The sequence below is a fragment of the Phaseolus vulgaris genome, chromosome 3, assembly GCF_000499845.2.
Source record: "Phaseolus vulgaris cultivar G19833 chromosome 3, P. vulgaris v2.0, whole genome shotgun sequence".
NCBI lineage: Eukaryota > Viridiplantae > Streptophyta > Magnoliopsida > Fabales > Fabaceae > Phaseolus > Phaseolus vulgaris.
The window spans coordinates 24,921,614-24,948,249 of NC_023757.2; the positions used below are offsets into that span (position 1 = coordinate 24,921,614).

General features: G+C 42.7%; 2 protein-coding genes across 2 annotated transcripts; both read right to left on the minus strand.

Annotated features, from left to right (window-relative positions):
- Positions 1-1,323: 1,323 nt before the first annotated feature.
- Positions 1,324-6,398, minus strand: LOC137839415 (uncharacterized). The gene is made up of 5 exons (XM_068648532.1): positions 6,310-6,398; positions 4,767-5,176; positions 2,000-4,439; positions 1,643-1,742; positions 1,324-1,557 (listed from the first exon to the last, which is right to left on the minus strand). The coding sequence occupies exons 1-5, from the start codon at positions 6,396-6,398 to the stop codon at positions 1,324-1,326; spliced, it is 3,273 nt and encodes a 1,090-aa protein (XP_068504633.1).
- A 4,932-nt stretch (positions 6,399-11,330) lies between these two features.
- On the minus strand, positions 11,331-26,416 carry LOC137839416 (uncharacterized). The gene is made up of 6 exons (XM_068648533.1): positions 26,327-26,416; positions 26,108-26,161; positions 25,308-25,420; positions 16,735-17,801; positions 14,537-15,673; positions 11,331-11,797 (listed from the first exon to the last, which is right to left on the minus strand). The coding sequence occupies exons 1-6, from the start codon at positions 26,414-26,416 to the stop codon at positions 11,331-11,333; spliced, it is 2,928 nt and encodes a 975-aa protein (XP_068504634.1).
- Between the last annotated feature and the right edge of the window lie 220 nt (positions 26,417-26,636).

The window sequence follows — 26,636 nt, forward strand, 5'->3', positions numbered from 1 at the left end:
AGATTACTATGCCTTCCAAAAACATTGGCATCCCATGGAACCTCTAAGACGGTTGTATCTAAAGTTGTAGCAACTTCCACCAATGCCGCCAGAGGATCATCAATGGAGACTATTTTCTTCTTTCCCAGAGGCAAATTTGTCTTAGGTTCCTGCTACTCATCAAAACAAAAAATTTGTCTTAAATTAGTTAGAATGTAATATATCATAATTGTATTAGTATTAGTGCAAATATATACCATAGAGTCTATAGGTCTGACGAGATGTCTAGGCCAGGCAACGAAAGTATGTAATGCCTCTGCCACAATTGTCACCTCTGATGTCGGCACAGGAGCTGCAAGATCACCATAAAGGACCTTCTCCACCGTGACCTTCATCAAATTAGAAGGAAGAGGCACATTGTGTAACATTGTGACCCCTTCATAACACTTACCCAAGGCAACGAATCGGGTCAAAGAATTACACTCAACATATAATTCGCATTGGCTAGTTGAGCCAAAGTCATCCCCTGATAGATCAACTGCCGAACAACTTCCTTTAGTGCTGACTTTCTTAATAGGAGGCGGAGGTGGTTCATCTTCTACCATAGTAGGTGGTTGCTGTGAGTGTCCTAAACCCTCCAACCGCTTTTTGAACTCCATTTCCATTCGTGCACTAAACTCCTCCATGAAGCTTTCTTTAAGCTCTTGAGTTACCTCAGCCTTTAACTGCTCACGTAGTTGTAGTAAATACTCTTGGCTAGGTTCATTGGACAATTGTTCCTTGCAGTGTGATGGAGGTCCAAAGTATGACCGAATCCCAACCCCATATCCAGCTACACGAACACGTCCAGGGTGTTCAGGTCGTCCGAGAGCAACATTAAGAATATCATTGCGACCACATGGTTTAAAAGTCCCCTGTGTTGATTGCTCATTAAGAGAATCCTAAAACAAATGAAAAGAAATTGACAAACTTAAACACATTGAATTTAAAATAACACATAGAATTTAAAATAACACATTGAAAAGAAATTGTCAAACTTACAATGCGTTCAACTGTTTGTTCTGTAGACTTAGAACTCCATGTCCCTAATGTGTTTATACGGGCACCCTTCCACATCTCATGTCGGAGTGGTGGGGATGGAGGTCTTAAAGAATCTACACTATTCATTTCCTCAATGGAAGTAGAACGTGCTTTAATCTTTTCTTCAAGCATCCTCTGCTCTAGCAACTTATAACCTCCACGAGACAATAAGTGTGGGGTATCATTATGTGCCTGGTTGGCTTTTGCTTTGTTTCGAACCTCCTATCATAACACTCAAAATTTAGTAATACGTTAATATAAACTCTATTCAAATATAAAAGTGATACTAACCTGCCATTTTTCAGTTTGTCGAATATTGACAAACTGCTGCCAAGTTTCTTCATCAATGGATGCATATTTTGCACAAGGATTTTCTTCTTTCCTTTTCCCATATATATAATCTGTTGTCAATTTTGATTTAAACTGACGAAACTTGACACCCACATCTGAAAGAACCTTCACTTTCAAGGTTTCCACATTCGGGATGTTGTAATGTGTCTACATTGTTTGAAAGAATTAGTTCATAAACAAAAACAAAGTATAAAAGAACTTTAGATTTAGCAAAGTAAAAACAGTTACATACCAGAATATCTTGCCAAATCATGTTTTTCTCGTGGTCAGTCACCTGATCCCAGGACTGAGTTAAGATAGAGATCCTTTCACGAGAAAGTACTCCGAGATAACTCCTATATTTCTTTGCATGTTGCCCAGTGGGCACACCAGTGTGGATATCAATAGACAAAGGTATTTTGTCATCTTTAGTTATCTTCTTAAACATATTCTTCAATCTTGTAGGTCCTCTACCAGTTTTTGAATGGGAAACTTTATCATCTGCCATGTTCCTGTTATCAAAAAAATATAATAAGCATCAAGAATACGAAATATAATGAAAATGAAATATATTGTAAAACTAAACATGAATCACATGTACATACAAATATATATTCCTTCATCATGATCATTTCGAGTTGCATGTACAACATCAGCAACATCCTCGTACTCTTTATTGATGGTCGTTCTTGTAAGTGATTCAATCTCACAAATGTCATTGTTTGTATCTTCTGGGTCATTATGTTGTTTTTTTCCATGTAGCACAACAGACCAGTGGTCAGACGTAGGATCTTGGATATAGAAAACTTGGGAAGCTTGATGTGCCATTATAAATGGTTCGTCATGATAACCTATCTTTCGAAAGTCAACCAAAGTCATTCCTGATTCATCAACTTTGACACCAGTCTTATTGTCAACCCACTTGCATTTGAAAACAGGTACAGTAAACTTGGTATAATTAACTTCCCAAATCTCTACTATGACACCATAATAAGGCATTGATCCCACAACAGGATTTTGATCCTTTGCAGTTGAAAACTGCATAGACTCTGCCTCCAAGGTGACTCCGCTATTTTGCACTGTACTCCTATCATCTCGAGACTTTGTGTAAAACAAACAACCATTTACTTCATAGCCAGAACAACATAAAACATCAAATTTGAGACCGTTTGCAAGCCATGTTAATGTTTCAGATGCTGATGGATCATTCATTATTTGTTGCTTAAACCATGACATGAAAGTTTTGTTATGCTCAATTAACACCCATTTTTCTGATTGTCTTGGATTTTTATATTTGACAATGTCTTTGTGTGTATCCAAGTATGGTAACACCTCATCAGTGTTATTTAAGATATACAAGTGTGCTTGCAGAACCTCTTCTCTAGATTTGCTTATGACATGTACACCTCTTGAAGATTTACTTATGAATCTACGAGAGTGCCAACCTTTTTCAGGAACTCCTATACATTTGGCTTTTGACATGTACTCGGAACAAAACTCAATAGATTCTTCTGAAATGTATCTTTCAATAATGGAAGCTTCTGGACGACATTGATTCTTCACATATCCCTTCAAAATCTTCATGTATCGTTCAACTGGATACATCCATCGCATATAAACTGGCCCACACAATCTGATTTCTCTTACAAGATGAACAACCAAGTGTACCATAATATCAAAAAAAGATGGAGGAAAAAACATCTCGAGTTGACACAAGATAACAATTATTTCTTCTTCAAGTTCATCCAACTTCTGAGAGTCAATCTCTTTACTACATATGGAATTGAAAAATGAACATAGTCGAGTGATTGTATGCCTGACATTTTTGGGCAAGATTCCACGAATAGCCACCGGTAGTAATTGTTGCATTAGAACGTGACAATCATGTGACTTTAAGCCAATTAGTTTCAAATCATTCATAGATACAAGACTCTTCACATTTGAAGAGTAGCCTTGTGGTACCTTAACACCTTTAAGACATTCACAAAAACTTGTTTTCTCTTTCTTTGACAAAGTGTAACACGCTGCAGGCAAGTATGTACGTTTACCAACTTCTCTTGGTGCCAATTCCTCTCGTATATTCATCTCAATCAAATCCAGACGTGCATTCACACCATCCTTTGTTTTGCCTTTAATGTTCAGAAGTGTTCCTATTAGACTGTCACACACATTCTTCTCTACGTGCATTACATCTAGACAGTGTCTAACATCTAACTTACACCAATACGGAAGATCAAAAAAGATTGATCTCTTCTTCCATATTTCACTCACAGTTTGCTTCTTCTTCATTTTTCCAAAAGTCACATTAACATTTTTTATTTTTTCATAAATTTCAACACCACTTAAGGGAGTGGGACAAATGTCATGTTCTTGGTATCCGTTAAAAGCTTTTTTCAATCGACGATACGAATGATATTTCTTTAGAAATCTACGATGCCCAAGATACACGGTTTTTCTTCCATGTTTCAACTGATCATAAGATGTCTTGTCTTGACATATTGGACATGCTCTATGGCCTTTCACACTATAACCTGACAAGTTCCCATATGCAGGGAAGTCATTGATAGTACAAAACAACATTGCATGCAATCGGAAAGATTCATTCTTAAACACGTCAAACACATCAACCCCTTCATTCCACAATAATTTCAAATCTTCAATCAATGGATTAAGATAAACATCTATGTCATTTCCAGGTTGTTTTGGACCAGAGATCATCATAGATAACATCATGTATTTGCGCTTCATACACAAAGCAGGAGGTAAGTTGTAAATCACTAACAAAACGGGCCATGAACTATGATTACTACTTAAATTTCCAAAGGGATTCATTCCATCAGTTGCCAATCCAAGTCTTAAGTTTCTTGATTCTTTTCCAAATTCAGGAAATTCTTTATCAATATTCTTCCACTGCAAAGAATCAGCAGGATGACGAAGTAATCTATCACATTTTCTATTATCTGCATGCCACCTAAGGTTTTTAGCGTCATCTGCATTTGCAAACAAACGCTTAAGCCTTGGAATTATTGGAAGATACCAAACAACCTTAGCAGGAGGACCTTCCTTTGTGAATTCATCAATTTCATCATTCTGACCAACTTTAACCTTATAACGTGACAAACCACACCTGGGACATCTTCTTAAATCTTCATACTCATTTCTGTATAAAATACAATCGTTAGGACATGAATGTATTTTTCTATACTCCATACCCATTGGACAAAGTATTTTTTTTCCCTCATAATTTCGATTGGGCAAGGTATTTCCTTCTGGAAGCATGTCCTTAACCAATTGAAGCAATTCTGTAAAACTTTTGTCGGTCCATCCATTCATTGCCTTCAAATTCATCAACCTTAACACTGTTGATAATCGTGTGAAGTTAGTTGAACCAGGATACAAAGGAGTCTCTGCATCATTAGACATATTTTCGAAAACTGCATTAGCAAATGATTCTGCTCCCACATCACGAATCATGTCTTCTAATCTATCATCCATTGAGAAATGAACTTCCTCCGAACCTCCGTGCACACTTGGCAAGTCTAACAATTCACCATGCCACGTCCATGTTGTATAACTTTTCAAAAATCCACCACACAAAAGATGTTCTCTAATTTCAGAAACAGTCAATATCCTTCCATTTAAACAATTGATACAAGGGCACCTTATCCTTACTCCATTCTTATAACTAACGGCATTATGTTCTGCGAATTGTATGAACTCTTCCACCCCTTTTTCGTAACTATCACTTATTCGTGGTGTATTAATCCAACTCCGATCTATTGAACTGCTAAACTAAGAACCAATACTTTCAATATGTAATCATGAAAAAATAAAAAAAAAGTGCCGAAGGTCGGACACCTCCAGACTCAGAACCAATGCGTTCAATATGTCAAAACAATATATAATGATTGAAAATTGCCGAAGGTCGAACACCTCCGGACTCAGAACCAGTGCGTTCAATATGTCAAACAATATATAATGACTGAAAATTGCCGAAGGTCGAACACCTTCGGACTCAGAACCAATGCGTTCAATATAAAGAATTAATATCAAACTCAAAACGAATACTTTCAAAATATAGGTGATAATAAATAAGAATAGACTAACCTCAAATGGATGGGCGGTCACGACAAGCGGTTGCAGCAAGGAGTCGGTGGTCACGGGTGTGCGTCGCGGCACAGGTTGGTCGTCACGTAGTTGTGGACGGCAGTCGCAGGAGCAACGGCAGGGTCGGCCGGTCAGTGGTTGTGAGAACGGTCGAGTTCGCGCGGGGTTCGCGGTCGCAGCAGGTAGCTGTCGCGCACAGTGCCGTCGCGGCAGGAACGCGGTCGCGCGGGGTTCACGGTAGCGGCGCTGGGCGGGGTTCACGGTCGCGGTGCGGGCGGTGCCGTCGCGGCAGAGGCGCGGTCGCGGTCGCGCGGGGTTCACGGTCGCGGCAGGTGCGGGAGCGCGGTGCGGTCGTCGCGGGGTTCGCGGGCGGTGCGGGAGCGCGGTCGCGGGGGGCGGTGCCGTCACGGCAGGGCGCGGTCGCGGCAGGTTGCGGTCGCGGGGGCTGCGCGGTGCAGAGGTCGCGGGCTGTGCGGGGAGCGCGGTCGCGCGCGGGGGTTGCAGCTTCGCGCGGTCGACAGCGGGTTCGCGGTGCGGTGGCGGCGGCGGGGGTTACGGTCGCGGCGCGGGGTCACGGTCGCGGCGGCGCTGGGTAACGGCAGTCGCAGTTGTGAGAGTGGGAAAGTGAAATGTTTTCTGAATGAGAGAGGGAGAGTGTGAGAGGGAAAGTTTTCGGAATGAGAGAGGTAGTGTGAGAGGGAAAATTAATTTGGCGGTCTAGCTTTTAACGACGGTTCTAGATGAACCGTCGTTGTATCTCACTTGAACCCAGCTTTTAACGACGGTTCTGGGTGAACCGTCGTTGTATCTCACGCGACCCCAGCTTTAACGACGGTTCTGGGCCAACCGTCGTTATATCTCTCCCCCGCTCCACTTTTAACGACGGTTCTGGGTTGAACCATCGTTAAAAGTCCACAAAAAATTCAAAAAAATTACAAGATTGCCACCGCCTAGTTTTTAACGATGGTTGTTTTGAAACCGTCTTTGAAAGGTGTCGTTATTGAAGAATTTTGTACTAGTGTCAAAAGAGTACGTTCAGGCGCACAAGTTCAGTAAGGCGATTGTTACGACAGCATGGGGCGTGATGGTCGAGTGGGTTTAAGGGAACAACTTGCCCATCTGCGGCAGGATTCCCAGAGTGGACATTCGCTGGTGGCAAGGTTTCCTCAGCTAGAACATGTATGGCGTAGCAATAAGGAAGGAGCCACTTGCGACAAGCGATATCACAGAGATGGTGCACTTTGCTGCATCCGATACTCGCATTGTCAGCCGGATGTCCCAGACTGTGTTACGTGCTAGATTACTCCTTGAATAGGACACTTAGCCGCGCGAATAGTTACCACACAAAAATAACGCTCAAGTTACCCCAGCCCAGATGACGACACGCGTAGTGTTGGATGCTACCTGTTATCCCAACCCAGATGATGACACGTGTAGGGTTGGAGACAGTATAGAAGTGACGCTCGAGTTATCCTAGCTCAGATGATGACACGTGTAGGGCTGGGTACTACCTGCTACCCCAGCCCAGATGGTGACACGTGCAGGGTTGGGCGCGAGCCACGCGTCCAAAGCGTAACTGCCTGGAGAGAGAAAAAACCTAGCTATAAAGGTAAACTTAACAGAATTTGCAGAGGTACGTTTTTTCATTACGGCTCATTGCTAGGGTTGTGTGCACTTTAGTACGGTTCTACATATAATATTTTTCTCTCAGTTTTTGGGTGTTCTTGTTACTGACTTGAGCGTCGGAGCGCCACCGGCCGCAGAGGCGCCACCTTGTGTTTCAGGTTCTCAGAGAGGCTATCTGTGGTGTGGACTTGAAGGGCCCGTGGCGTCAAGCTGGTGAGGAAGATCGTGACGAGGCAACGCTCTTGCGCTAGGTCAACCCGCAAACGAATGGGAAAGTGGAGTCCGTTAATCGAGTTCTGCTGAGAGGTTTGAATAGGAGGTTGGAAAAGGCCAAGGGGTCTTGGGCTGAAGAAGTTCCCCGCATAGTGTGGGCATATCATACCACTGAGCAATCGGGAACCCATGAAACCCCTTTTAGCTTAGTGTATGGATGCGATGCGATGATTCCAGTAGAAATCTAGGAAAGCTCGCCAAGATTCCAGAACTTCGTGGCAGAAGACTCGAACGAAGAAAGGAGAATGAACTTGGATTTGCTGGACAAGGTCAGGGAGGAAGCACAGGTGAAGGTTGAGGCAGTAAAGAGAAGAGTTGAGCGTAAGTACAACTCCAGAATAAGACCGAGGCAATTCAGAGATGGTGACCTGGATATGAGGAAGGCCCACCAGTACGAGATGGAGAACAAGTTATCACCCAAGTGGACAAGACCGTTTAGAATAACCGAAGCACTCGGGAACGGCGCTTATCGCTTGGAGACACTGGAAGGAGGGACGATTCCTCGCACTTGGAACGCCACCCATCTCAAGTTTTATTACAGTTAAGGCATTGTAAGTAGAAATTAACTCAAACAGTTTAAGATGTTTCAGTTTAAACAATTTTTCAAGGGGGCACTCTTTTTCCCTAAAGAGGGTTTTAATGAGGCCACCCTATAAAGAAGGTTTCGAAGTTTATCGAAGTTTCCCAGTTATTAAGTTGGCATGCTCATCGTTTTTTAAGTTTTCGCAAAGGGACTTTATCGCCCTTGTGTAGTTTTAAACAATGGAGAATCCAAGTCGCATGCACCCAGTGCAAAGCTTTCAAAGTATGAAGTTTTAAACCCTCGTCGCCACATGGCGACCGGAGGCACAAGAATAAAGTTTTTAAGTCCTCACCGCCTCGAGCGAGTGTATTCGAGAAAGAGATCAAAAAGACCTCCTCGCCTCGCGCGAGTGTAGGCCAGAAAAGATTAAAGTCCTTCTCGCCCTGAGCGAGTATAGGCAATAGCAGAGCACAAGACCTCTTTGCGTAAGCAAATTGAGGCAAGATGAAAGCCCTCAATGCACCTGGGGGGGAGGAGATGTAACCCCTGAGCAAGTCGAGGCATCAGGAAAAGTCCTTTTCACCCCCGAGTGAGTTCAGGCAAGATGAAGCTGAAAAGTCAGGGGTGTTAATAATCTTAAGAATGGGAAAGGAGGGTTGGAGAAAAACTCCTTTCCCCTTGAGTGAAACGCCAATATTGACCTAGTAAGACCAGTTAAATCGGAAGTTAAAGGGTGGTCGGGGAAGGTTCGCAGAGGGCGCCTCACCACCTAAATCATTGTTCTAAAACTCAAGGAGGTAGAGAAGGATCCGAAAGGCGGCTCTACCCCCAGATGAGGGGACAATGATTTAAGTTATCTCAGGTTAAGGACTCGGGAAGGTTAGGGGGAGATCCGGGAGGCAGCTCCCCTTCCGGATGAGCAAAGATGAAGTCATGTGATGCCCCCGCAGGGGGCATTTTCAGTCAAAGGAAAACGACATCACCGAAAGCCCATGGCTGGGAATTGAAATAGAAAGAGCATTACACGGCGAGAGCCAGATCAGCGAAGTTTTGGGTGATAACGTAGAAATACGCTTGCCCTTTGGCAGATCAGGCGAATGAGATTGCAGATACTAAGATCGACCTACGCCCTTATCGCCAAGTAAGTGATCTTGCGTTAAACGTTATTGCTACAGACTAACCGTTTGTTTAAGTTAAGTTGATTTCCAGAGAATTAATCGTCAGTTTGTGCTAAGTTAATTGGGTTGAGTAGAAACCAACCAGTTATCAGATGATCGCACAACAGATAAAGTTAGAGCCACGTATATTCACGCATATCAGAACAGTTTGAGCAGAATGAAAATTATTACATATATCAAAGTTAAATACAAGAGGTTTCAAGGTGATAAAATTGAAGTGGCAGATGGGAGCAGTTAAGTTGGAGGCATGATCTTGCCATCCACCACCTCGTTGTACACTGAAAACTCTAAGAGGTCGAGATCGGGGAATTTGCAAGCAAATTGCTCCAAAGCTGCTCCAAAGCCGGAAGTAAGAACTTGGGCAGCCTCAAGCTGAAGCTCGTCAATCTTTGTCTTGAACCCGTTGTTCTCTTCACGAACCTGGGTGATTTCAAGTTGAAGCTCGTCGACTTTCTGCTTGAACCCGTTGTTCTCCTCACGAACTCGGGCAAGCTCGGTAGCCGTCTCACTCAATTCTTTGGCTGCCTTATCCCGATCTTGTTCAACCTTGCCCAGAAGAGTTTCCCGCTCGGTTGACCTTTTCTCCAGTTTGGACATTTGATCTGCGTCGGACCTTCGGGCCTCCTCCAACTCTGTGATTCGCTTCCTCATAGGAACGATTTTCCTCTCCAGCTCAACGGCGTCCTGAAGCTTGTCGTGCAACTTCTTGCGCAATTCTTTCTTGTCCTTACGCAAGCTTTGGAGCTCTTCATTGAGAGTGTTTTCGACCCGCGAGAACTCTAGGCCTTGCATCATCATGTCGAACTTGACTTTCTCGGCCTCGGCTCTCGCAGTGCTTGCCACCTCCTGATGGATGCGGCAATCGGGCTCAAGTTTCTCCAAGGAGCCTTTTAGCCCTTCGGCGATGATTTGAGGAAGGCATTCGTCGGCCATAGCGTGTAGGCGCACGCGGAAAGATTCTAAGGCTTCTTGGAGGGAAGCTGGGAGGCTCGGTGTTGGAGGAGGAGGAGGGGGTTGGTGCTCACCACCACCCTCGCAAGGTTGGATGGCGAAGGGAGCCTCGAGGCGTGGTGGTGAGGCTGGTAGTTCCGTTGCAGCCTGGGATGAAGCTTGTGTATCGGCGAGCTGTTCAGGCGGAGCTTCAACAGCCGAGGTGTTGGAGGCGAGAACGTCCCCAACGGACTCAAAGGGCGTGGAGGCACTGGGGGATTCTCGGCATAGTTAGGAGCGGCGACCTCAACTGCTGGTGGCTCAGTTGCAACTCCCCTTCTCCTTTTGCAAATCAGCCCGTCTTCGGTGCTCTCGTCCGCTTCCTCGTCTGATACAACCCTAGGGGCTTTCCTCTTAGCCCTTTTGGGTGGTAGTTTTTTCTGCTCAGGGGCGGGGAGAGCAGCAGCGTTGGACGGGCCAACTGGCGGAGACTGGCCTTGGGCAGCGGCGATCTCCGCGACAGAGTTCGGGACAGTTTGGGAGCCCGCAGCAAGGTTTTGGAGCTTGGCTATGGAGCGTAGCTCGGCCATCCTATCCTTCCCCAGCATCATATCTGCATGAAGGGGCCAACAGTTACCAACCAACACAAAGATTCGACAGTTAATAATGCACAGAAAGATAAGCAGTGCAAGACAATGCGTGGAAAATGTTAAAACCATACGCAAATCAGAACAGCAACATCAAAGTAAGGACAGGGTGATGCAAGTTTGAACTAGGGGAACTCAAAGACTTAAGGACAAACCTATGTGAACATCCAGTTGGCCTTCTAGAAAGTCGTAGCTGATGATGGAGGAAGTAGGCAGAGTGACGTTGGAAGAGGCAACTCCTTTCCAGAAGTTGCACAAGTCTTTGTCGAGCTCCCCCATTTTTTCTGGCTCCCTGGCCTTCCTGAAGCTCGACTCCTTCTTTCCCTTGTTTACCCAATACAAGGGAAACCCGTCGAGGAGGGAGGGGTCTCGGTCGTTGCAGCGAACGCGCACAAATTTCCCCTTCCAGTCCTTATAAGATTGCTGGAAGATGGAAAGGATGGACCTCCCAGCGACCCCGTTGAGGCAAACCCATAGACGGTCGCCCGGGTTCTTGGCCTCGAACAGGTAGAGGAACACGTCCACTGAAGCCGGATGTCCCAAATATGCACAAATGATTTGGTAGGCCTGGACGAACGCCCAGCTGTTGGGATGAAGCTGGGCGGGGACTATGTCAAGCTCGGTCAGGAGCTCCCTCTCGAAGCGGGTGAAGGGGAATCAAAGCTTGACTTTCTTGAACATTGTGGCATAGATGAAGCAGAAGGGGAAGCCGTCGCTCCCTTGGTTATCGGTGCAAATAGGCTCTCCAGGAGGACAAGGATGCACAGAAACCTTGTCATCGTGTTGCTTGCTGAAAGAAAGGTGAGTTGGGTCACCTTTCTTAAGGCGGAGGATATCGCGGCCGGAGTTGATGGATGAAGTCTCACCCAGTAGGGCTGAAGAGGCCCAAGGATATAGTTGCTTGTAGTTGGGAAGGGGCCTCACAGTTGCGCCGGTGTGAGGTGGTTTTGGCTCCGTTTGGTCGGGTCGAGAAGGCGCGGGTCTCACGACCTGGCTCGAAGGGACGTTAGGATCCCTTGGGGGGTCGCGGGAGGAGGAAGGGTTTGCCCTACGGGTGTTCGCCGGAGGGTTGCGAGGAGATAGAGGAGGGTTTGGTGTAATTTTGGAGCGAGCCATCGGAGAAGCTGCAAGAAGACAAAAAGGGGAAGAGATGAGAGTTCGTAAGCAGAGAGACTCAACAGAAGAGAAGGAGATAGAAGAACAAAGGGGGCTCGCAGAGAAAAGGTTTAGAAACCCTAAACGCAGAAAAGAAAATGCAAAGCAGAGAAAACATCCCACAACGTATGCTCCAGACAGTTAATGGATGATGCAAACCGATTAAAATGCAACAAATATCAGTGGGAATGATAAAAAAGTTACCTTTTGATGATCAGAAAAGTGTTTAGCAAGATGGAGATTGAGGGAGTCGAAGCGCTCGCTGAGGAGTTTCGAGAGTTTTGGAGTAAGGAAGAAGATAATGAAACAGTGAAGTGGCACGAAGTGTTTAAAGGTTTTGAAGAATCTCGAACGTTGCGAGAAGCGCAAGCGACACGGAATTATGATCATTGATAGGTCCACGTGATGTGATTCCACTAGCACAATTAGAATGATTCTTGACATTCTTAGGAATCATCTTGAGTTGGTTATGAGATAGGCACTTTATCATAGAATTGGATCAAGGTTCTATGAACAAGAACTCACCAAAACTAGTGCCAAAACACAAACTCATATGGAAGTTCCAATTATTGTCAAATTGAACCGGTTAAAATGAGAGGAAAAGTAAATGAACCGATTGAAACTCTAAAGAAAGCAATTGAACCGAAAAAAACATGAAAAGGAGCTACTGAACTGAATTAAAACAGTAAGAAATTGAAAAGAACCGAACAAAAGTGCAAGAAAAGGAAGATGAACCGAATAAAAGAAACTACACTTGTTTTAGAGTTCATATGGGCATGGAAATGGAAGAACTAAATGGAGAAGAGAGGAAACTTATGTGGATGAAGAACTTGATTGATGAACACGCCACTTGAAGTGTGATTGCTCCAAGATAAGTGTGAATTGCCGCCACTTGAGGGAACCAAGGCTCTCAAGATGAGACTAGGAAGAGGAGAAATCAAATCTCACTCACTCAATCACCAAATTGGGAGAGTTTCTTTACTACAAATTCCAAATCTGCATTATGAAGGACCTAAGCCCTCCTTTTATAAGAGCAAGGGCTGGTCATGAAGCTTACAAAACAAGCTAACCAAAAGTCCCTTGCATGCTACTCACTTCTAGCACCTAAAGTTAAGCATGAAGAGTCACCTTCTAGAAAATTCTAAACTAATGCCTAAAGATGCTTTTACAAAAGAGGTATCTAAGGTTTCCCTCTAAGCACCTTCCTAAAAACTATATATTTAAACATTCTACATTTTATAAAAGAAACTATAAAGAGAGATATTTATTTGAAGCCCATTCTTTGAAGGCTTGTAGACTTCTTTAGCTTTAGGCTTGATCCTCTCTTTATTTTATGTCTTCTTTTAATTTTGAAAAGACTAGAAGGAAGAACTTCAAATGTGTAGGTGAATGACCTCTCCCTTCATTAATAAAAGCCTCCTTTATTTGATTCTCATCACCACGTGTCGAGCGATCGAAGGGGGTTGGTGAAGTGTCAAATCGATGAACAGAATGAGCGCCAACGCGCGAGGCCACGTAGGTCGCCGGAAATTTAACCCTATAGCCTTTTCGCTGAACAAGTCACAGCTCAAGACTGGGGGGCTTGTGTACCGACCAGGTCATCGGTTGTGATGACGTGTCTGGCACGTGACCGTGTGGGGGATGCTCAGCAGAACACGTGGACAAGTGAGAGACGAATGGTTCAGGAATGAGCATAGTCTGCGATTCATGGAACTGGAGTTCTATAGTGAACATGGTCGGTTGTCGCCGGGTTTGTGTGTCATCGACGTGTTAGATAATGGGAGATCAGGTGGTCTGAGGTCGCCGCGAGGAGCACATCGTCGGATCTCCCAGTAAACTCAGTTAAAGCTGCTGGAGGCTCAGAAGAGTACGCTCAGGCGCGCAAGTTCAGTAAGACGATTGTTACGACAGCATGGGGCGTGAAGGTCGAGTGGGTTGAAGGGAACAGCTTGCCCATCAGCGGCAGGATTCCCGGAGTGGACATTCGCTGGTGGCAAGGTTTCCTCAGCTAGAACATGTGTGGCGTAGCAATAAGGAAGGAGCCACTTGCGACAAGCGATATCCCAGAGTGTGTTACGTGCTAGATTACTCTTTGAATAGGAGACTTAGCCGCGCGAATAGTTACCACACAGAAATAACGCTCAAGTTACCCCAGCCCAGATGACGACACGCGTAGGGTTGGATGCTACCTGTTATCCCAACCCAGATGATGACACGTGTAAGGTTGGATACAGTATAGAAGTGACGCTCGAGTTATCCTAGCTCAGATGATGACACGTGTAGGGCTGGGTACTACCTGCTACCCCAGCCCAGATGGTGACCGTGCAGGGTTGGGTGCGAGCCACGCGTCCAAAGTGTAACTGCCTGGAGAGAGAAAAAACCTAACTATAAAGGTAAACTTAATAAAATTTGCAGAGGTACGTTTTTTCATTACGGCTCATTGCTAGAGTTGTGTGCACTTTAATACGGTTCTACAGAATATATTTTTCTCTCAGTTTTTGGGTGTTCTTGTTACTGACTTGAGCGTCGGAGCGCCACCGACCGCAGAGGCGCCACCTTGTGTTTCAGGTTCTCAGAGAGGCTATCTGTGGTGTGGACTTGCAGGGCCCGTGGCGTCAAGCTGGTGAGGAAGATCGTGACGAGGCAACGCTCTTGCGCTAGCTCAACCGACAGGATCAATACTGTTGCCACCAACAGTACTGGTGCACCATCAGTAGTGTGGCCACCAACAGTACTGGTGGGACCATCAGTACTGTCGCCACCAACAGTACTGGTGGTACCATTAGTACTGTTGCCACCAACATCAATTGTGGTACCATCAGTACTGTCGCCACCAACAGTACTGGTGGCACCATAAGTACTGTTGCCACCAACAGTACCAATGGCACCATTAGTACTGTTGCCACCAAAAGTACTAGTGGTACCATCAGTACGGTTGCCACCAACAGTATTAGTGGCACCATCAGTACTGTTCCCACCAACTGTACTGGTGGTACCATCAGTTCTGTTGCCACCAACACTACTGCTGGGACCATCAGTACTGTTACCACCAACAGGACTGGTGGGACCATCAGTACTGTTGCAACCAACAGTACTGTTGCAACCAACAGTACTGTTGTCACCATCAGTACTATCCCGACCAATACTACTGCTGGTACCATCATTACCGTTGCCACCAAAAAGTACCGGTGGGTCCATCAGTACTGTGACAACCAACATTACAGGTGGGAACATCAGTACCCTTGCCACCAACAATACTGGTGGCACCATCAGTACTGTTGCCACCAACAGTACTGGTGGCACCAACAGTACTGGTGGCACCAACAGTACTGGTGGCACCATCAGTACTGTTGGCACCATCAGTACTGTTGCGACCAACAGTACTGGTGGTACCATCAGTACTGTTGCGACCAAAGTACTGGTGGGACCATCAGTACTGTTGCCACCAACAGTACTGGTGGGACCATTAGTACTGTTGCCACCAAGAGTACTGGTGTCACCATCAGTACTGTTGCCACCAACAGTACTGGTGGGACCATCAACAGTACTGGTGGCACCATCAGTACTGTTGCCACCAACAGTACCGGTGGGACAATCAGTGTTGTTGCCACCAACAATACCGGTGGTACCATCAGTAGTGTTGCCACCAACAACACTGGTGGGACAATCAGTACTGTTGCCAGTAACAACTCTGGTGGAACCATCAATACTGTTGCCACCAACAACACTGGTGGGACCAACAGTATTGTTGCCACCTACAGTACTGGTGGGACCATCAGTGCTGTTGCCAGCAACAGTACTGGTGGGACCATCAGTGCTGTTGCAACTTGTTAGAATATATGGCCCTAAACGAGAGGGGGGGTGAATTGTTTAATAAAGATTTTAGTAAACTTTTAAGCTTAGAATGAAAATTCTTCAAAAGAACCTTGATTAAGGATTCAGTTTTTCAAATCAAAACAGCAAAAGCACAAAGCTGGAAAAACAATCGGTTATTTTAGCGAAACAATCGGTTGTTTATACCAGTTTCAAAATATCAAAACTGAATTTAAAGAGATAGGGATAGAGAAATTGTACACAGTTGTTTATACTGGTTCACTCCAAATAAGAGTTACATCCAGTCTTCTCAGAAACCCTGAGGATAACCACTAAGCAATCACCACTTGATCACTTACACCACAACCAAGAGAATGACCTTGAAAACCTCAAGAAACACACTCTCCTTGGAAAACACTAAGATTGCTGATCTTGAACACCTCAAGAACACACAGCCAATCTCAGCAAAACACACAAACGAATTGTTCAGCAGTTTACAAAAATTACACTTGTTACAGATGAATATCTGAAATCAATACAAGTAGAATTCTATTCCAGCACCTTGATCAATCTCTAAACTCTTAAGCAATCTCAGAACTCTTTGAAAAACTCTTAGTAAAAAAAACTTTGTTTCAAGATTCTTAATCCTTTAAAAACAGTTTTTCTGAATTTATACAAAGATATAGTTTGTTATCAAATCTTAACAAACTCTTAATTGCATTTAAAATAGATTGGTCAAAGCATTTAATGACTGGAGCGTATTCAGTTAAAGCATTTAAAGCTCAGTCAAAGAAAACAATTTTTCTGTTATGGTTACAAAACAAACAATCGGTTGTTTCCTCGAATCAATCGGTTGTTTTGTTACTTAACAGTTTTAACCATTCAAAAACAGTTTTCAAACTTTCTCAAAAAACCTAAGTGTAAACAATCGGTTGTTTCGACAAAACAATCGGTTCTTTCAACTTAGTTTGAAAAGCATTTTACTTTGATAAAGAATGAGATGCTAATTGCTTGAGATTTAATATAAGGGTGGATTACAACATTAAACTACCCCAGAACAAAGCTTAAACCAGCACAGCAACAGCAAGCAGACCAGAGGCTTCAACATCCTTCAAAGGGTTTGGATTCTTCAAAACATTGAACACCACTTGGTTCAACACAACCAACAGTACTGTTGGCACCATCAGTATTGTTGCCACCAACAGTACTGATGGCACAATCAGTACTGTTGCCACCAACAGTACTGGTGGCACCAGGAGTACTGTTGCCACCAACACCATTAGTGGTACCATCAGTAGTGTTTCCACCAACAGTACTGGTGGTACCATCAGTACTGTTGCCACCATCAGTATTGTTTCCACCAACAGTACTGTACGCACCATCAATATTGTTGCCACCAACAGTACTGGTGGCACATCAGTACTGTAGCCACCAACAGTATTGTTGCCACCAACAGTCCTGGTGGTACCATCACTATGGTTACCACGAACAACACTGGTTGTACCATCAGTACTGTTGCCACCAACAGTCCTAGTGGCACCATCAATACTATTGCCAACAACAGTACTAGTGGCACCATCAGTATTGTTGCCACCAACAGTACAGGTGGCACCATCAGTACTGTTGCCACCAACAGTACAGGTGGCACCATCAGTACTGTTGCCACAAACAGTACAGGTGGCACCATCAGTACTGGTGGCACCATCAGTACTGTTGCCAACAACAGTACTGGTGGTACCATTGCTACAGTTGCCACCAACAACACTGGTGGTACCATCAGTACTGTTGCCACCAACAGTACTGGTGGCACCATCACTACAGTTGCCAACAACAGTACTCGTGGTACCATCACTACGGTTGCCACCAACAACACTAGTGGTACCATCAATACTGTTGCCACCAACAATACTGGTGGCAATATCAGTACTGTTGCCACCAACAGTACTGGTGGCACCATCAGTACTGTGGCCACCAACAATACTGGTGGAACCATCAGTACTGTTGCCACCAACAGTACTGGTGGGACCATCAGTACTGTCGCCACCAACAATACTAGTGGTACCATCAGTACTGTCGCCACCAACAGTACTGGTGGTACCATTTGTACTGTTGCATCCAACAGTACTGGTGGCACCATCAGTACAGTTGCCACCAATAGGACTGGTGACACCATCAGTAAGGTTGCCACCAACACTACTGGTGGCACCATCAGTACTTTTGCCCGTCTCTACCTATCTATCTGTCTCTATATATCTCTTTATATTTCTCTATATATCTATCTATCTATCTGACTCTATCTCTTTCTCTCTCCTCCCTCTCCTCTCCTCACCCTTTCTCTCTCCCCTCTCTCCTCTCCTTACCCATTCTCTGTCCTCTCTCTCTCTCCTCTCTTTTTCTCTCCTCTCTTTCTCACTCCGCTCTTTCTCTCTCCTTTCTTTCTCCTCTCTTTCTCTGTGTTTCCTTTGTCTCCTCTCTCTCTCTCTCTCTCTCTCTCTCTCTCTCTCTCTCTCACTCTCACTATCTATCTATCCGCCTCTATCTATCTATCCGCCTCTATCTATCTATCCGTCTCTATCTATCTTTTCGTCTCTATCTAACTCTATCTATCAATCCGTCTCTATCTAGCTTTCCGTCTCTATCTATCTATCTTTCTTTATCTATCTATATGTCTCTGTCTATCTAACTGTTCTATTTATCTATCCGTCTCTATCTATCTATCTGTCTCTATATATCTCTTTATATTTCTCTATATATCTATCTATCTATCTGACTCTATCTCTTTCTCTCTCCTCCCTCTCCTCTCCCACCCTTTCTCTAACCTCCATCTCCACTCCTCACCCTTTCTCTCTCCCCTCTCTCCTCTCCTCACCCTTTTTCTGTACTCTCTCTCTCTTTCTCTCTCTCTCTATCTCTCTCCTCTCTTTTTCTCTCTTCTCTTTCTCACTCCGCTCTTTCTATCTCCTTTCTTTCTCTGATGGAAATCAAGTTCAAGTGGACATGGAGGCCAATCATCAAGAGCAAGAAGAGGTTGAGGCTCAAATGGAGGACGCTCATGGAGTTCAAAGCCCACCTCAAAGGCTTACAAGGAGCATGTTCAAGGCTTTAGGAGCTAATGGACGTTTGTTTTCTCCTTTTGTAATTTCTTTGTTTGAAGGTGCTTAGAGGGAAACATAAGAAACCTCTTTTGTCAAAGCATCTTTAGGTCTTTAGTTTAGGAGTCTTAGGGGGGTGTGCGTTTAGTAGAGAGGTGTAGGAGTAATAGGGAGGTGCCAAAGTGAGAGAGGAGGTCACACCTTCCTCATGCTTGGCGCCATTTTCATGTATTTGGGGGGAATTTTGAATTTAATTAGCTTTGCATTTCAGCACCTCTAGGCTATAAATTAAGGTGCTGCCTTTGTATTTTTCAGATTTGAATTTTGAATTAGAGAAACTATACTCAAATTTTGAGAGAGAATTGGAGACCTTTGTGCCTTCCTCACTTAGTCTTATCTTGAGAGTTCTTTAGTTACCTCAAGTGGCGGCTTGCACACTCATCTTGGAGTCTCCATCCTCTAAGTGGCGTGATCATCCAACCATTCCTCCATCTTCATGAGCTTTCTCTTCTCCTTCCTTCCTTCTCTTTTTATGTTCATGTCTTAGTTTGAGTTCTTGCATTTTTCATTTCGGCATTTGTAGTTCTTTTGTGTTTTGCTTCGATTCCTTTCATTTCTACCGTTCATCTTTGCTTCTTCTTCATTTTCTAGCTTAATTGTTCGGTTCAATTCTGTTCTTAAGAATTTTGTTCGGTACCTTTGCCTTTTCACTCAATTTGTTCGGTTCAATTTGACAATACATGGAACTTCCATATGAGTTTGGGTTTTGGTATTAGTCTTGGTGAGTTCTTGAACATAGAATCTTGTCTAATTCTATTTTAAAGTGCCTATCTCATTTCCAACTCAAGATGATTCCTAAGAATGTCAAGAATCATTCATATTGTGCTATTGGAATCATATCATTCTCTCTCTCCAATTCTCCGCTCTCTCTCTCTTCTCTCTCTCTTTCTCTATGCTGTCTTTCTTTCTCATGTCTTTCACTCTCCTCTCTTTCTCTGTGTTTCCTCTGTCTCCTCTCTTTCTCTCTTTCTCTCCTCTCTCTCTCTCCTCTCTTTTTCTCTCCTCTCTCTCTCCTCTCTCCTCTCTCTGTCCTCCCTTTCTCTTTCTCTTACTCTTTCTCTCTCCTCTCTCTCTCTTCTCTCTCCTCTCTTTCTCTCTCCTCTCTATCTCTCTCTCCTCTCTTTCTCTCTCCAATCTCTCTATTTCTCTCTCCTCTCTCTCTCTCTTTCTCTCTATCTCTATCTATTCGTCTCAATCTATCTATTTGTCTCTATCTATCTTTCCATCCCTATCTAGTTTTCCGTCTCTATCTATCTATCCGTCTCTATCTATCTATCTGTCTCTAATTATCAAAACGTCTCTATCTAGTTTTCCGTCACTATCTATCTATCCGCCTCTATCTATCTATCCGTCTCTATCTATCTTTCCGTCTCTATCTGTCTCTATCTATCAATTCGTCTCTATCTAGCTTTCCGTCTCTATCTATCCGTCTCTATCTATCTGTCTCTATGTATCTATCTTTCTTTATCTATCTATATGTCTCTATCTATCTAACTGTCTCTATTTATCTATCCGTCTCTATCTATCTATCTGTCTCTATATATATCTCTTTATATTTCTCTATATATCTATCTATCTATGTGACTCTATCTCTTTCTCTCTCCTCCCTCTCCTCTCCTCAACCTTTCTCTCTCCTCCCTATCCTCTCCCACCCTTTCTCTCTCCCCTCTCTCCTCTCCTCACCCTTTCTCTGTCCTCTCTCTCTCCTATCTCTCTTTCTCTCTCTCATCTCTCTTCTCTCTTTTTCTCTCCTCTCTTTCTCTCTCCTTTCTTTCTCTCTCTTCAACTCTCCACTCTCTCTCTCTTCTCTCTCTCTTTCTCTCTGCTGTCTTTCTCTATCATGCCTTTCACTCTCCTCTCTTCCTCTCTGTTTCCTCTGTCTCTTCTCTCTCTCTTTCTCTCTTTCTCTCTTTCTCGCCCTCTCTCCTCTCCTCTCTCTCTGTCCTCCCTCTCTCTCTCCTCTTTCCTCCTCTCTCTCTCCTCTCTCTCCTCTCTTTCTCTCTCCTCACCCTTTCTCTCTCCTCTCTATCTCTCTCTTCTATCTCTCTCTTTCTCTCTCCTCTCTTTCTCTCTGTCTCCTCTCTATCTCTCTCTTTCTCTCTATCTCTATCTATTCGTCTCTATCTATCTATCTGTCTCTACATATCTTTCCGTCTCTATCGAGCTTTCCGTCTCTATCTATCAATCTGTCTCTATCTAGCTTTTCGTCTCTATCTATCTGTCTCTATCTATCTATCTGTCTCTATCTATTCTCTCTCCTCTCTCTCTCTGTCTCATGTCTCCTATTTGTCTTTCTCTCTCTCTCCTCTCTCTCTATCTCTCTCCTCTCTTATTCTCTCTTCGTTCTTTCTCTATCCTTTCTTTCTCTCTCTCTTCGCTTATACTCTCTCTCTCTCTTCTCCTCTCCTCTCTCTCTCCTCTCTCTCCTCCTCCCTCTCTCCCTCACTCTCTTTCTCTCTCCTCTCTTTCTCTTTGTTTCCTTTTCTTCTCTCTCTCTCTCTTTTCTCTCTCCTCTCTTTCTCTCTCCTCTCTATTTCTCTCTCCTATCTCTCTCTTTCTTTATCCTCTCTTTGTCTCTATCTCCTCTCTCTCTCTCTTTTTCTCTCTATCTCTGTCTAGTCGTCTCTATCTATCTATCTGTCTCTTTCTATCTTTTCGTCTCTATCTAGTTTTTCGTCTCTATCTAGCTTTCCGTCTCTATCTATCTGTCTCTATTTATCAATCTGTCTCTATCTATCTATCAATCCGTCCTATCTAATTTTCCGTCACTATCTATCTATCCGTCTCTGTCTATCTATCCGTCTCTATCTATCTTTCCGTCTCTATTATCTATCTGTCTCTATCTATCAATCCGTCTCTATCTAGCTTTCCGTCTCTATCTATCTATTTGTCTCTATCTATCAGTCTGTCTCTATCTATCTATCAATCCGTCTCTATCTAGTTTTCCGTCACTATCTATCTATCTGTTTCTATCTATCTATCCGTCTCTATCTATCTTTTGTCTCTATCTCTCTATCTGTCTCTATCTATCAATTCGTACCTATCTAGTTTTCCGTTTGTATCTATCCGTCTCTATCTATCTATCTGTCTCTATATATCTCTTTATATTTCTCTATATATTATCTATCTATCTGACTCTATCTCTTTCTCTCTCCTCCCTCTCCTCTCCTCACCCTTTCTCTCTCCTCCCTCTCCTCTCCTCAACCTTTCTCTCTCCTCTCTCTCCTCTCCTCACCCTTTCTCTCTCCTCTCTCTCTCTTCTATCTCTCTTTCACTCTCTATCTCTCTCCTCTCTTTCTCTCTCTGCTCTTTTTCTCTCTTTTCTTTCTCTCTCCCCCTCGCGCTTACTCTCTCTCTCTCCTCTCTCTCCCTCTCTTTCTCTCTGCTGTCTTTCTCTCTCATGTCTTTTACTCTCCTCTCTTTCTCTCTGTTTCCTCTGTCTCCTCTCTCTCTCTCTCTCTCTCTTTCTCTCCATCTCTCCTCTCCTTTCTCTCTCTCCTCTCTCTTTCTCTCTCCTGTTTCTCTCTCCTCTCTTTCTCTTTCTCTCTCCTCTCTCTCTTTCTCTCTCCTCACCCTTTCTCTTTCCTCTCTCTCTTATCTCTCTCTTTTTTCTCTCTCCTCTCTTTCTCTGTGTCTCCTCTGTCTCCTCTCTCTCTCTCTCTCTTTCTCTCGATCTCTATCTATTCGTCTCTATCTATCTGTCCGTCTCTACATATCTTTCCGTCTTTATCTAGCTTTCTGTCTCTATCTATCAATTCGTCTTTATCTAGCTTAACGTCTCTATCTATCAATCCGTCTGTATCTAGCTTTCCGTCTCTATCTATCAATCCGTCTCTATCTATCTTCTCTTCTCTCACTCTCTCTCTCCTATCTCTATCTCTCTCTCTCGTCTCTCTCTATCTCTCTCCTCTCTTATTCTTGTTAGAGTTAAACAGTGTCTAAGTTCAAGAGGGGAGGGTGAATTGAGCTTATCAAATTTTCGCAAAAGAAACTGATTTACAGTGTAACACAGGTGAAAAGAACAGATTGATTTTAAATGAAACAGATTGTTTTACAAATGACTTTAGCACAACCAGGACTTGATCAACAGGGTTTAGATCAACCAGTAGGAATAGCAGAAACAAATTGATTAACTTTTACAACTTATAAAGTTGCAAATTGTATCACAGGATTAATCAATTTTATTTAACACAAAGCATCTAGAGGAATGGACAAATGTCATAGTTCAGTCAAGGAAAACAATTCACACTTTAGCCATATTACAGATTCACACAACAGCTTGATTTATGTTTAGGAGATTGATTAACAAGCTGGAATGACAGATTTAATCAGGTCCATAGTTAACAAATTTAGATTCAAAAGAACAGATTCCTTTCATGACAGATTATGTGAAAACTCATAAATAAGTGCAGGGATGAGAAGAGAAACACAAGAGAAATTTTATACTGGTTCACTCATCAAGAGCTACGTCCAGTTCACCTTACTCCATGGTGGAATCCACTAAAACAGATACAAACAATTACAGCATACACAACAGTTCTTGAACCCTTCAAGAACTTCAACAAACAAGGCTGAAAAACACTATTTCAGCATGCCTTGCACTCCAAGAAACACTATCAAAGAGTGACTAACACTTATACCTCCTCTCTCTCTCTTTCTTTCCCTCTCTCTTCTCCTCTCTCTCTCTCCTCTCTTTCTGTCTCCTCTCTCTCTCCTCTTTCATCTTTCTCCTCTCTTTCTCTTTCTCTCTCTTCTCTCTCCTCTCTTTCTCTTTCTCTCTCCTCTCTATCTCTCTCTCCTATCTCTCTCTCTCTCTCTCTCTCTCTCTATCTATCTATCTATTCGTGTCTGTCTATCTATCTTTCCGTCCCTATCTAGTTTTCCGTCTCTATCTATCTATGTATCTCTATCTATCAATCTGTCTCTATCTATCTATCAATCCGTCTCTATCTATCTATCCTTCTTTATCTATCTTTCCGTCTCTATCACTAGCGCAGAAATGTAAAATAAACGCGGTTATTTTACATTTACAGATGCGTTTATAGAACCGCATTTGATCAGCACGCATTCGTAAATCGGAGATATACAAATGCGGTCATAGAACCGCATTTATAAATTTGATTTACAAATGTGGTTATTTAAAATAACCGCATTTGTATATTATTCTGAATGAGGGATGAGGGTTTAGGGGTTTAAGATTTACGAATGCGGTCTTAGTAATAACCGCATTTGTAAATAGGTAAATCACATTTACAAATGCAGTTTTGGTAAATGACCGCATTTGTAAATAGTGTTTTTTTTAAAGTGCAATTTGTATTGTGCATAAACCATATAAATTAATAACCTGCATAATGATCAAACCCAGCCAGACAAATACAGAAATATAGTAATCAATTGAGATCATCAAAATGTACATTTACAAGTAATCAAATTACATATACATAAAACCATTATTGTTTACCTATGCTAGAGTTATAAAAATTTATGAAATATGTGGACCAAGAATCTCTAACATATGAAATGCCTTCCTCATTCATTGGTGTTTCTTCTGTGAATAACTGCATTGCAAAGTTGACATAAATTAGTTTTTAGATATATATATATATATATGTTCAAGAATTATAAAAATGTTTTAACATATATAGTACTTCTTTCCAACCAGTTTTAACACCTAGTCTTATAATGGTAATCATCCATTGCATAATGTAATAGCCACACTCATAGCTTCCTGGTTGTTTATTACACTATAATTCAATAAAAAGTAATATGTTAGTATATTGATAAACAATGATAATAGAGAAAGAAAAAAAATTACAACCTTTATTCTTATCCAGTTCAAATTATTTGACCTTGATCGACCTTTTAGGATGTTATATCCACGCCATGAACTGGTTAATACAAAAAACCTCGTTAGTAGATGGTTAATTAGTAACATATACAAAGTTCAGTTTATAATGTACTTACGTATCAATGATATCCTTAAATTTTGTGGGAATCTTCTTGTGTAGGGAACAAAACCACACAGCAGTTTTATCAACCATTGATAAGACAAGTAACTGCCAATGATGCCTATATCATCAATGAAAAGAGTTAGTAAATATTTAAAACATGAAATAATAATAATTGATGACATATAATTAAACTTATTCATTAATATAAGGGCATAAATAAATTTGTTTTCCCTCTTTTTCCAGGGTGTTAGTGATGTATGCTTGAGTCTCAGATGAGTTTGGTCCAACGGGATTAGTATATGCAGGATCTAAGAATCCATACATATTTTCCTTCCCCTCAGTGATACAGACTCTATGCAAAAACCTACAAGTTTTTAGTTAAAGCATAATCAATAATAATTTAACATAAAGTAAATTGAATAATAGGTAAAGATACTTACATCATAAAAAACTGAATTATACTTATATTGAGCTCCTGTTTCCCAGATATAAATTCTGATAAATCTGTGTTGTAAATCATCAGTGGCAGTTCAGTGTTTATTTGAAAAAATGTATCATCCCACGGAACTGGAAAAGGTTCATTGCCAATCTGACTAGCAATGAGACGTAAGGAAGCTAGAGCATCGTCAACTGGAACCTCACGCTTCTTTTCCGGACTTGGTGGCCGAAAAGGTTTCTACAAGATAAACAACATTTGTATTAAATTATATGTAATATATAAATATAAATAAAAAATAATATAATGAAATGAAATTATTACATGAGGTTTGGGCATAGATCGAATGAGCTCTCTGGGCCAGGCAACGAATGTCTGAAATGCATCGGCCACAGTGGTTACCTCATCTGAAGGTAGTGGAACACGAGCATCAGGAAATCGTACTTTTTCAACTGTTACCTTCGCCACATCAGGGGAGAGAGGAACGTTATGTAAGGTGGTGGCGTTTTGGTAGACTTTTCCAAGGGCCACCACCCGAGGAAGTTTGCCGCCCACTACCAGTAGCTCACAATCCTCCGTCTGCCCATTGATATCATCCCCTGATGTTGGAGGAGCCGCACAACTCCCCTTTTTGCTCTTGGGAGTGGGACTAACAGGGGGTTCAATCGGCTCAGCACAAACTTGTTGCGATAGAAACTCTTGTCGCATTCGATCATTCTCCTTTTTCATCTCTAGCCACATCAAATCAGTCTCCTTTCTCATCTCCTCCATTAATTCTTCACGTATCTTAGTCTTCATTTGAGTTTCGTTCTCTTTGGAGGAGGAGGATGACTGTCGTTCTGAAACTCCAAAATATAGTTTAATTCCGACCCCTTGTCCAGCTGCACGAACACGACCAGAGTGCTCAGGTCGTCCAATTGCTTCAACCAGGATATCGTGACGACCTTCAGCAACAAATTTACCGTCGGACTCCAAAGAATCCTGCAAGAGTACACAAAAATCATATTTTCAAGCATTGATATAATTAATGCTTTAAAATAAATGAAAAAAAAACTAAAAATAACTTACAATTTTTTCGATGATAACCCCAGATTGCTCAGAACTTGGTGCACCCGACTTTTTAATTCGGGCCCTCTTCCATTTTACATGGCGAAAAGGTGGTGATGGAGGAGAAGTGACCCCTATTTCAACATTCTCAGACAACGTCCCCTGTTTAGATTTCTCCTTTTCCACCATCAGTGTTTGCTCAAGTTTTCGATACCCCGAACGAGACATAACGTGCGGGGTAAGATTCTTCAAAGCTATCTCTTGAGCTTTCTTCCGACGATCCTGTCATAATTGAAATAAACAAACTGAAGTAAATAAGATAAACTTATTAATGTTATATAAACAAAAAAGTTACTTCACTTACCCTCCAAGCCTCATTTTCACGGCTTTCTTTAAAAAGACGCCATGT

Coding starts and splice junctions, on each gene's coding strand:
- LOC137839415 (XM_068648532.1), bottom strand. CDS start 6,398: ATGGTTCAACCCAGAACCGTCGTTAAAAGTGGAGCGGGGGAGAGATAT. Junction 5,177..6,309: donor GTCGTTAAAGCTGGGGTCGC/GTGAGATACAAC, acceptor TTCTTAGTTTAG/CAGTTCAATAGATCGGAGTT. Junction 4,440..4,766: donor GTATCCTGGTTCAACTAACT/TCACACGATTAT, acceptor AAGGTCCTCCTG/CTAAGGTTGTTTGGTATCTT.
- LOC137839416 (XM_068648533.1), bottom strand. CDS start 26,416: ATGGTGGAAAAGGAGAAATCTAAACAGGGGACGTTGTCTGAGAATGTT. Junction 26,162..26,326: donor CATCACCACCTTTTCGCCAT/GTAAAATGGAAG, acceptor GTACTCTTGCAG/GATTCTTTGGAGTCCGACGG. Junction 15,674..16,734: donor GAAGGATGTTGAAGCCTCTG/GTCTGCTTGCTG, acceptor CCTCTCGTTTAG/GGCCATATATTCTAACAAGT.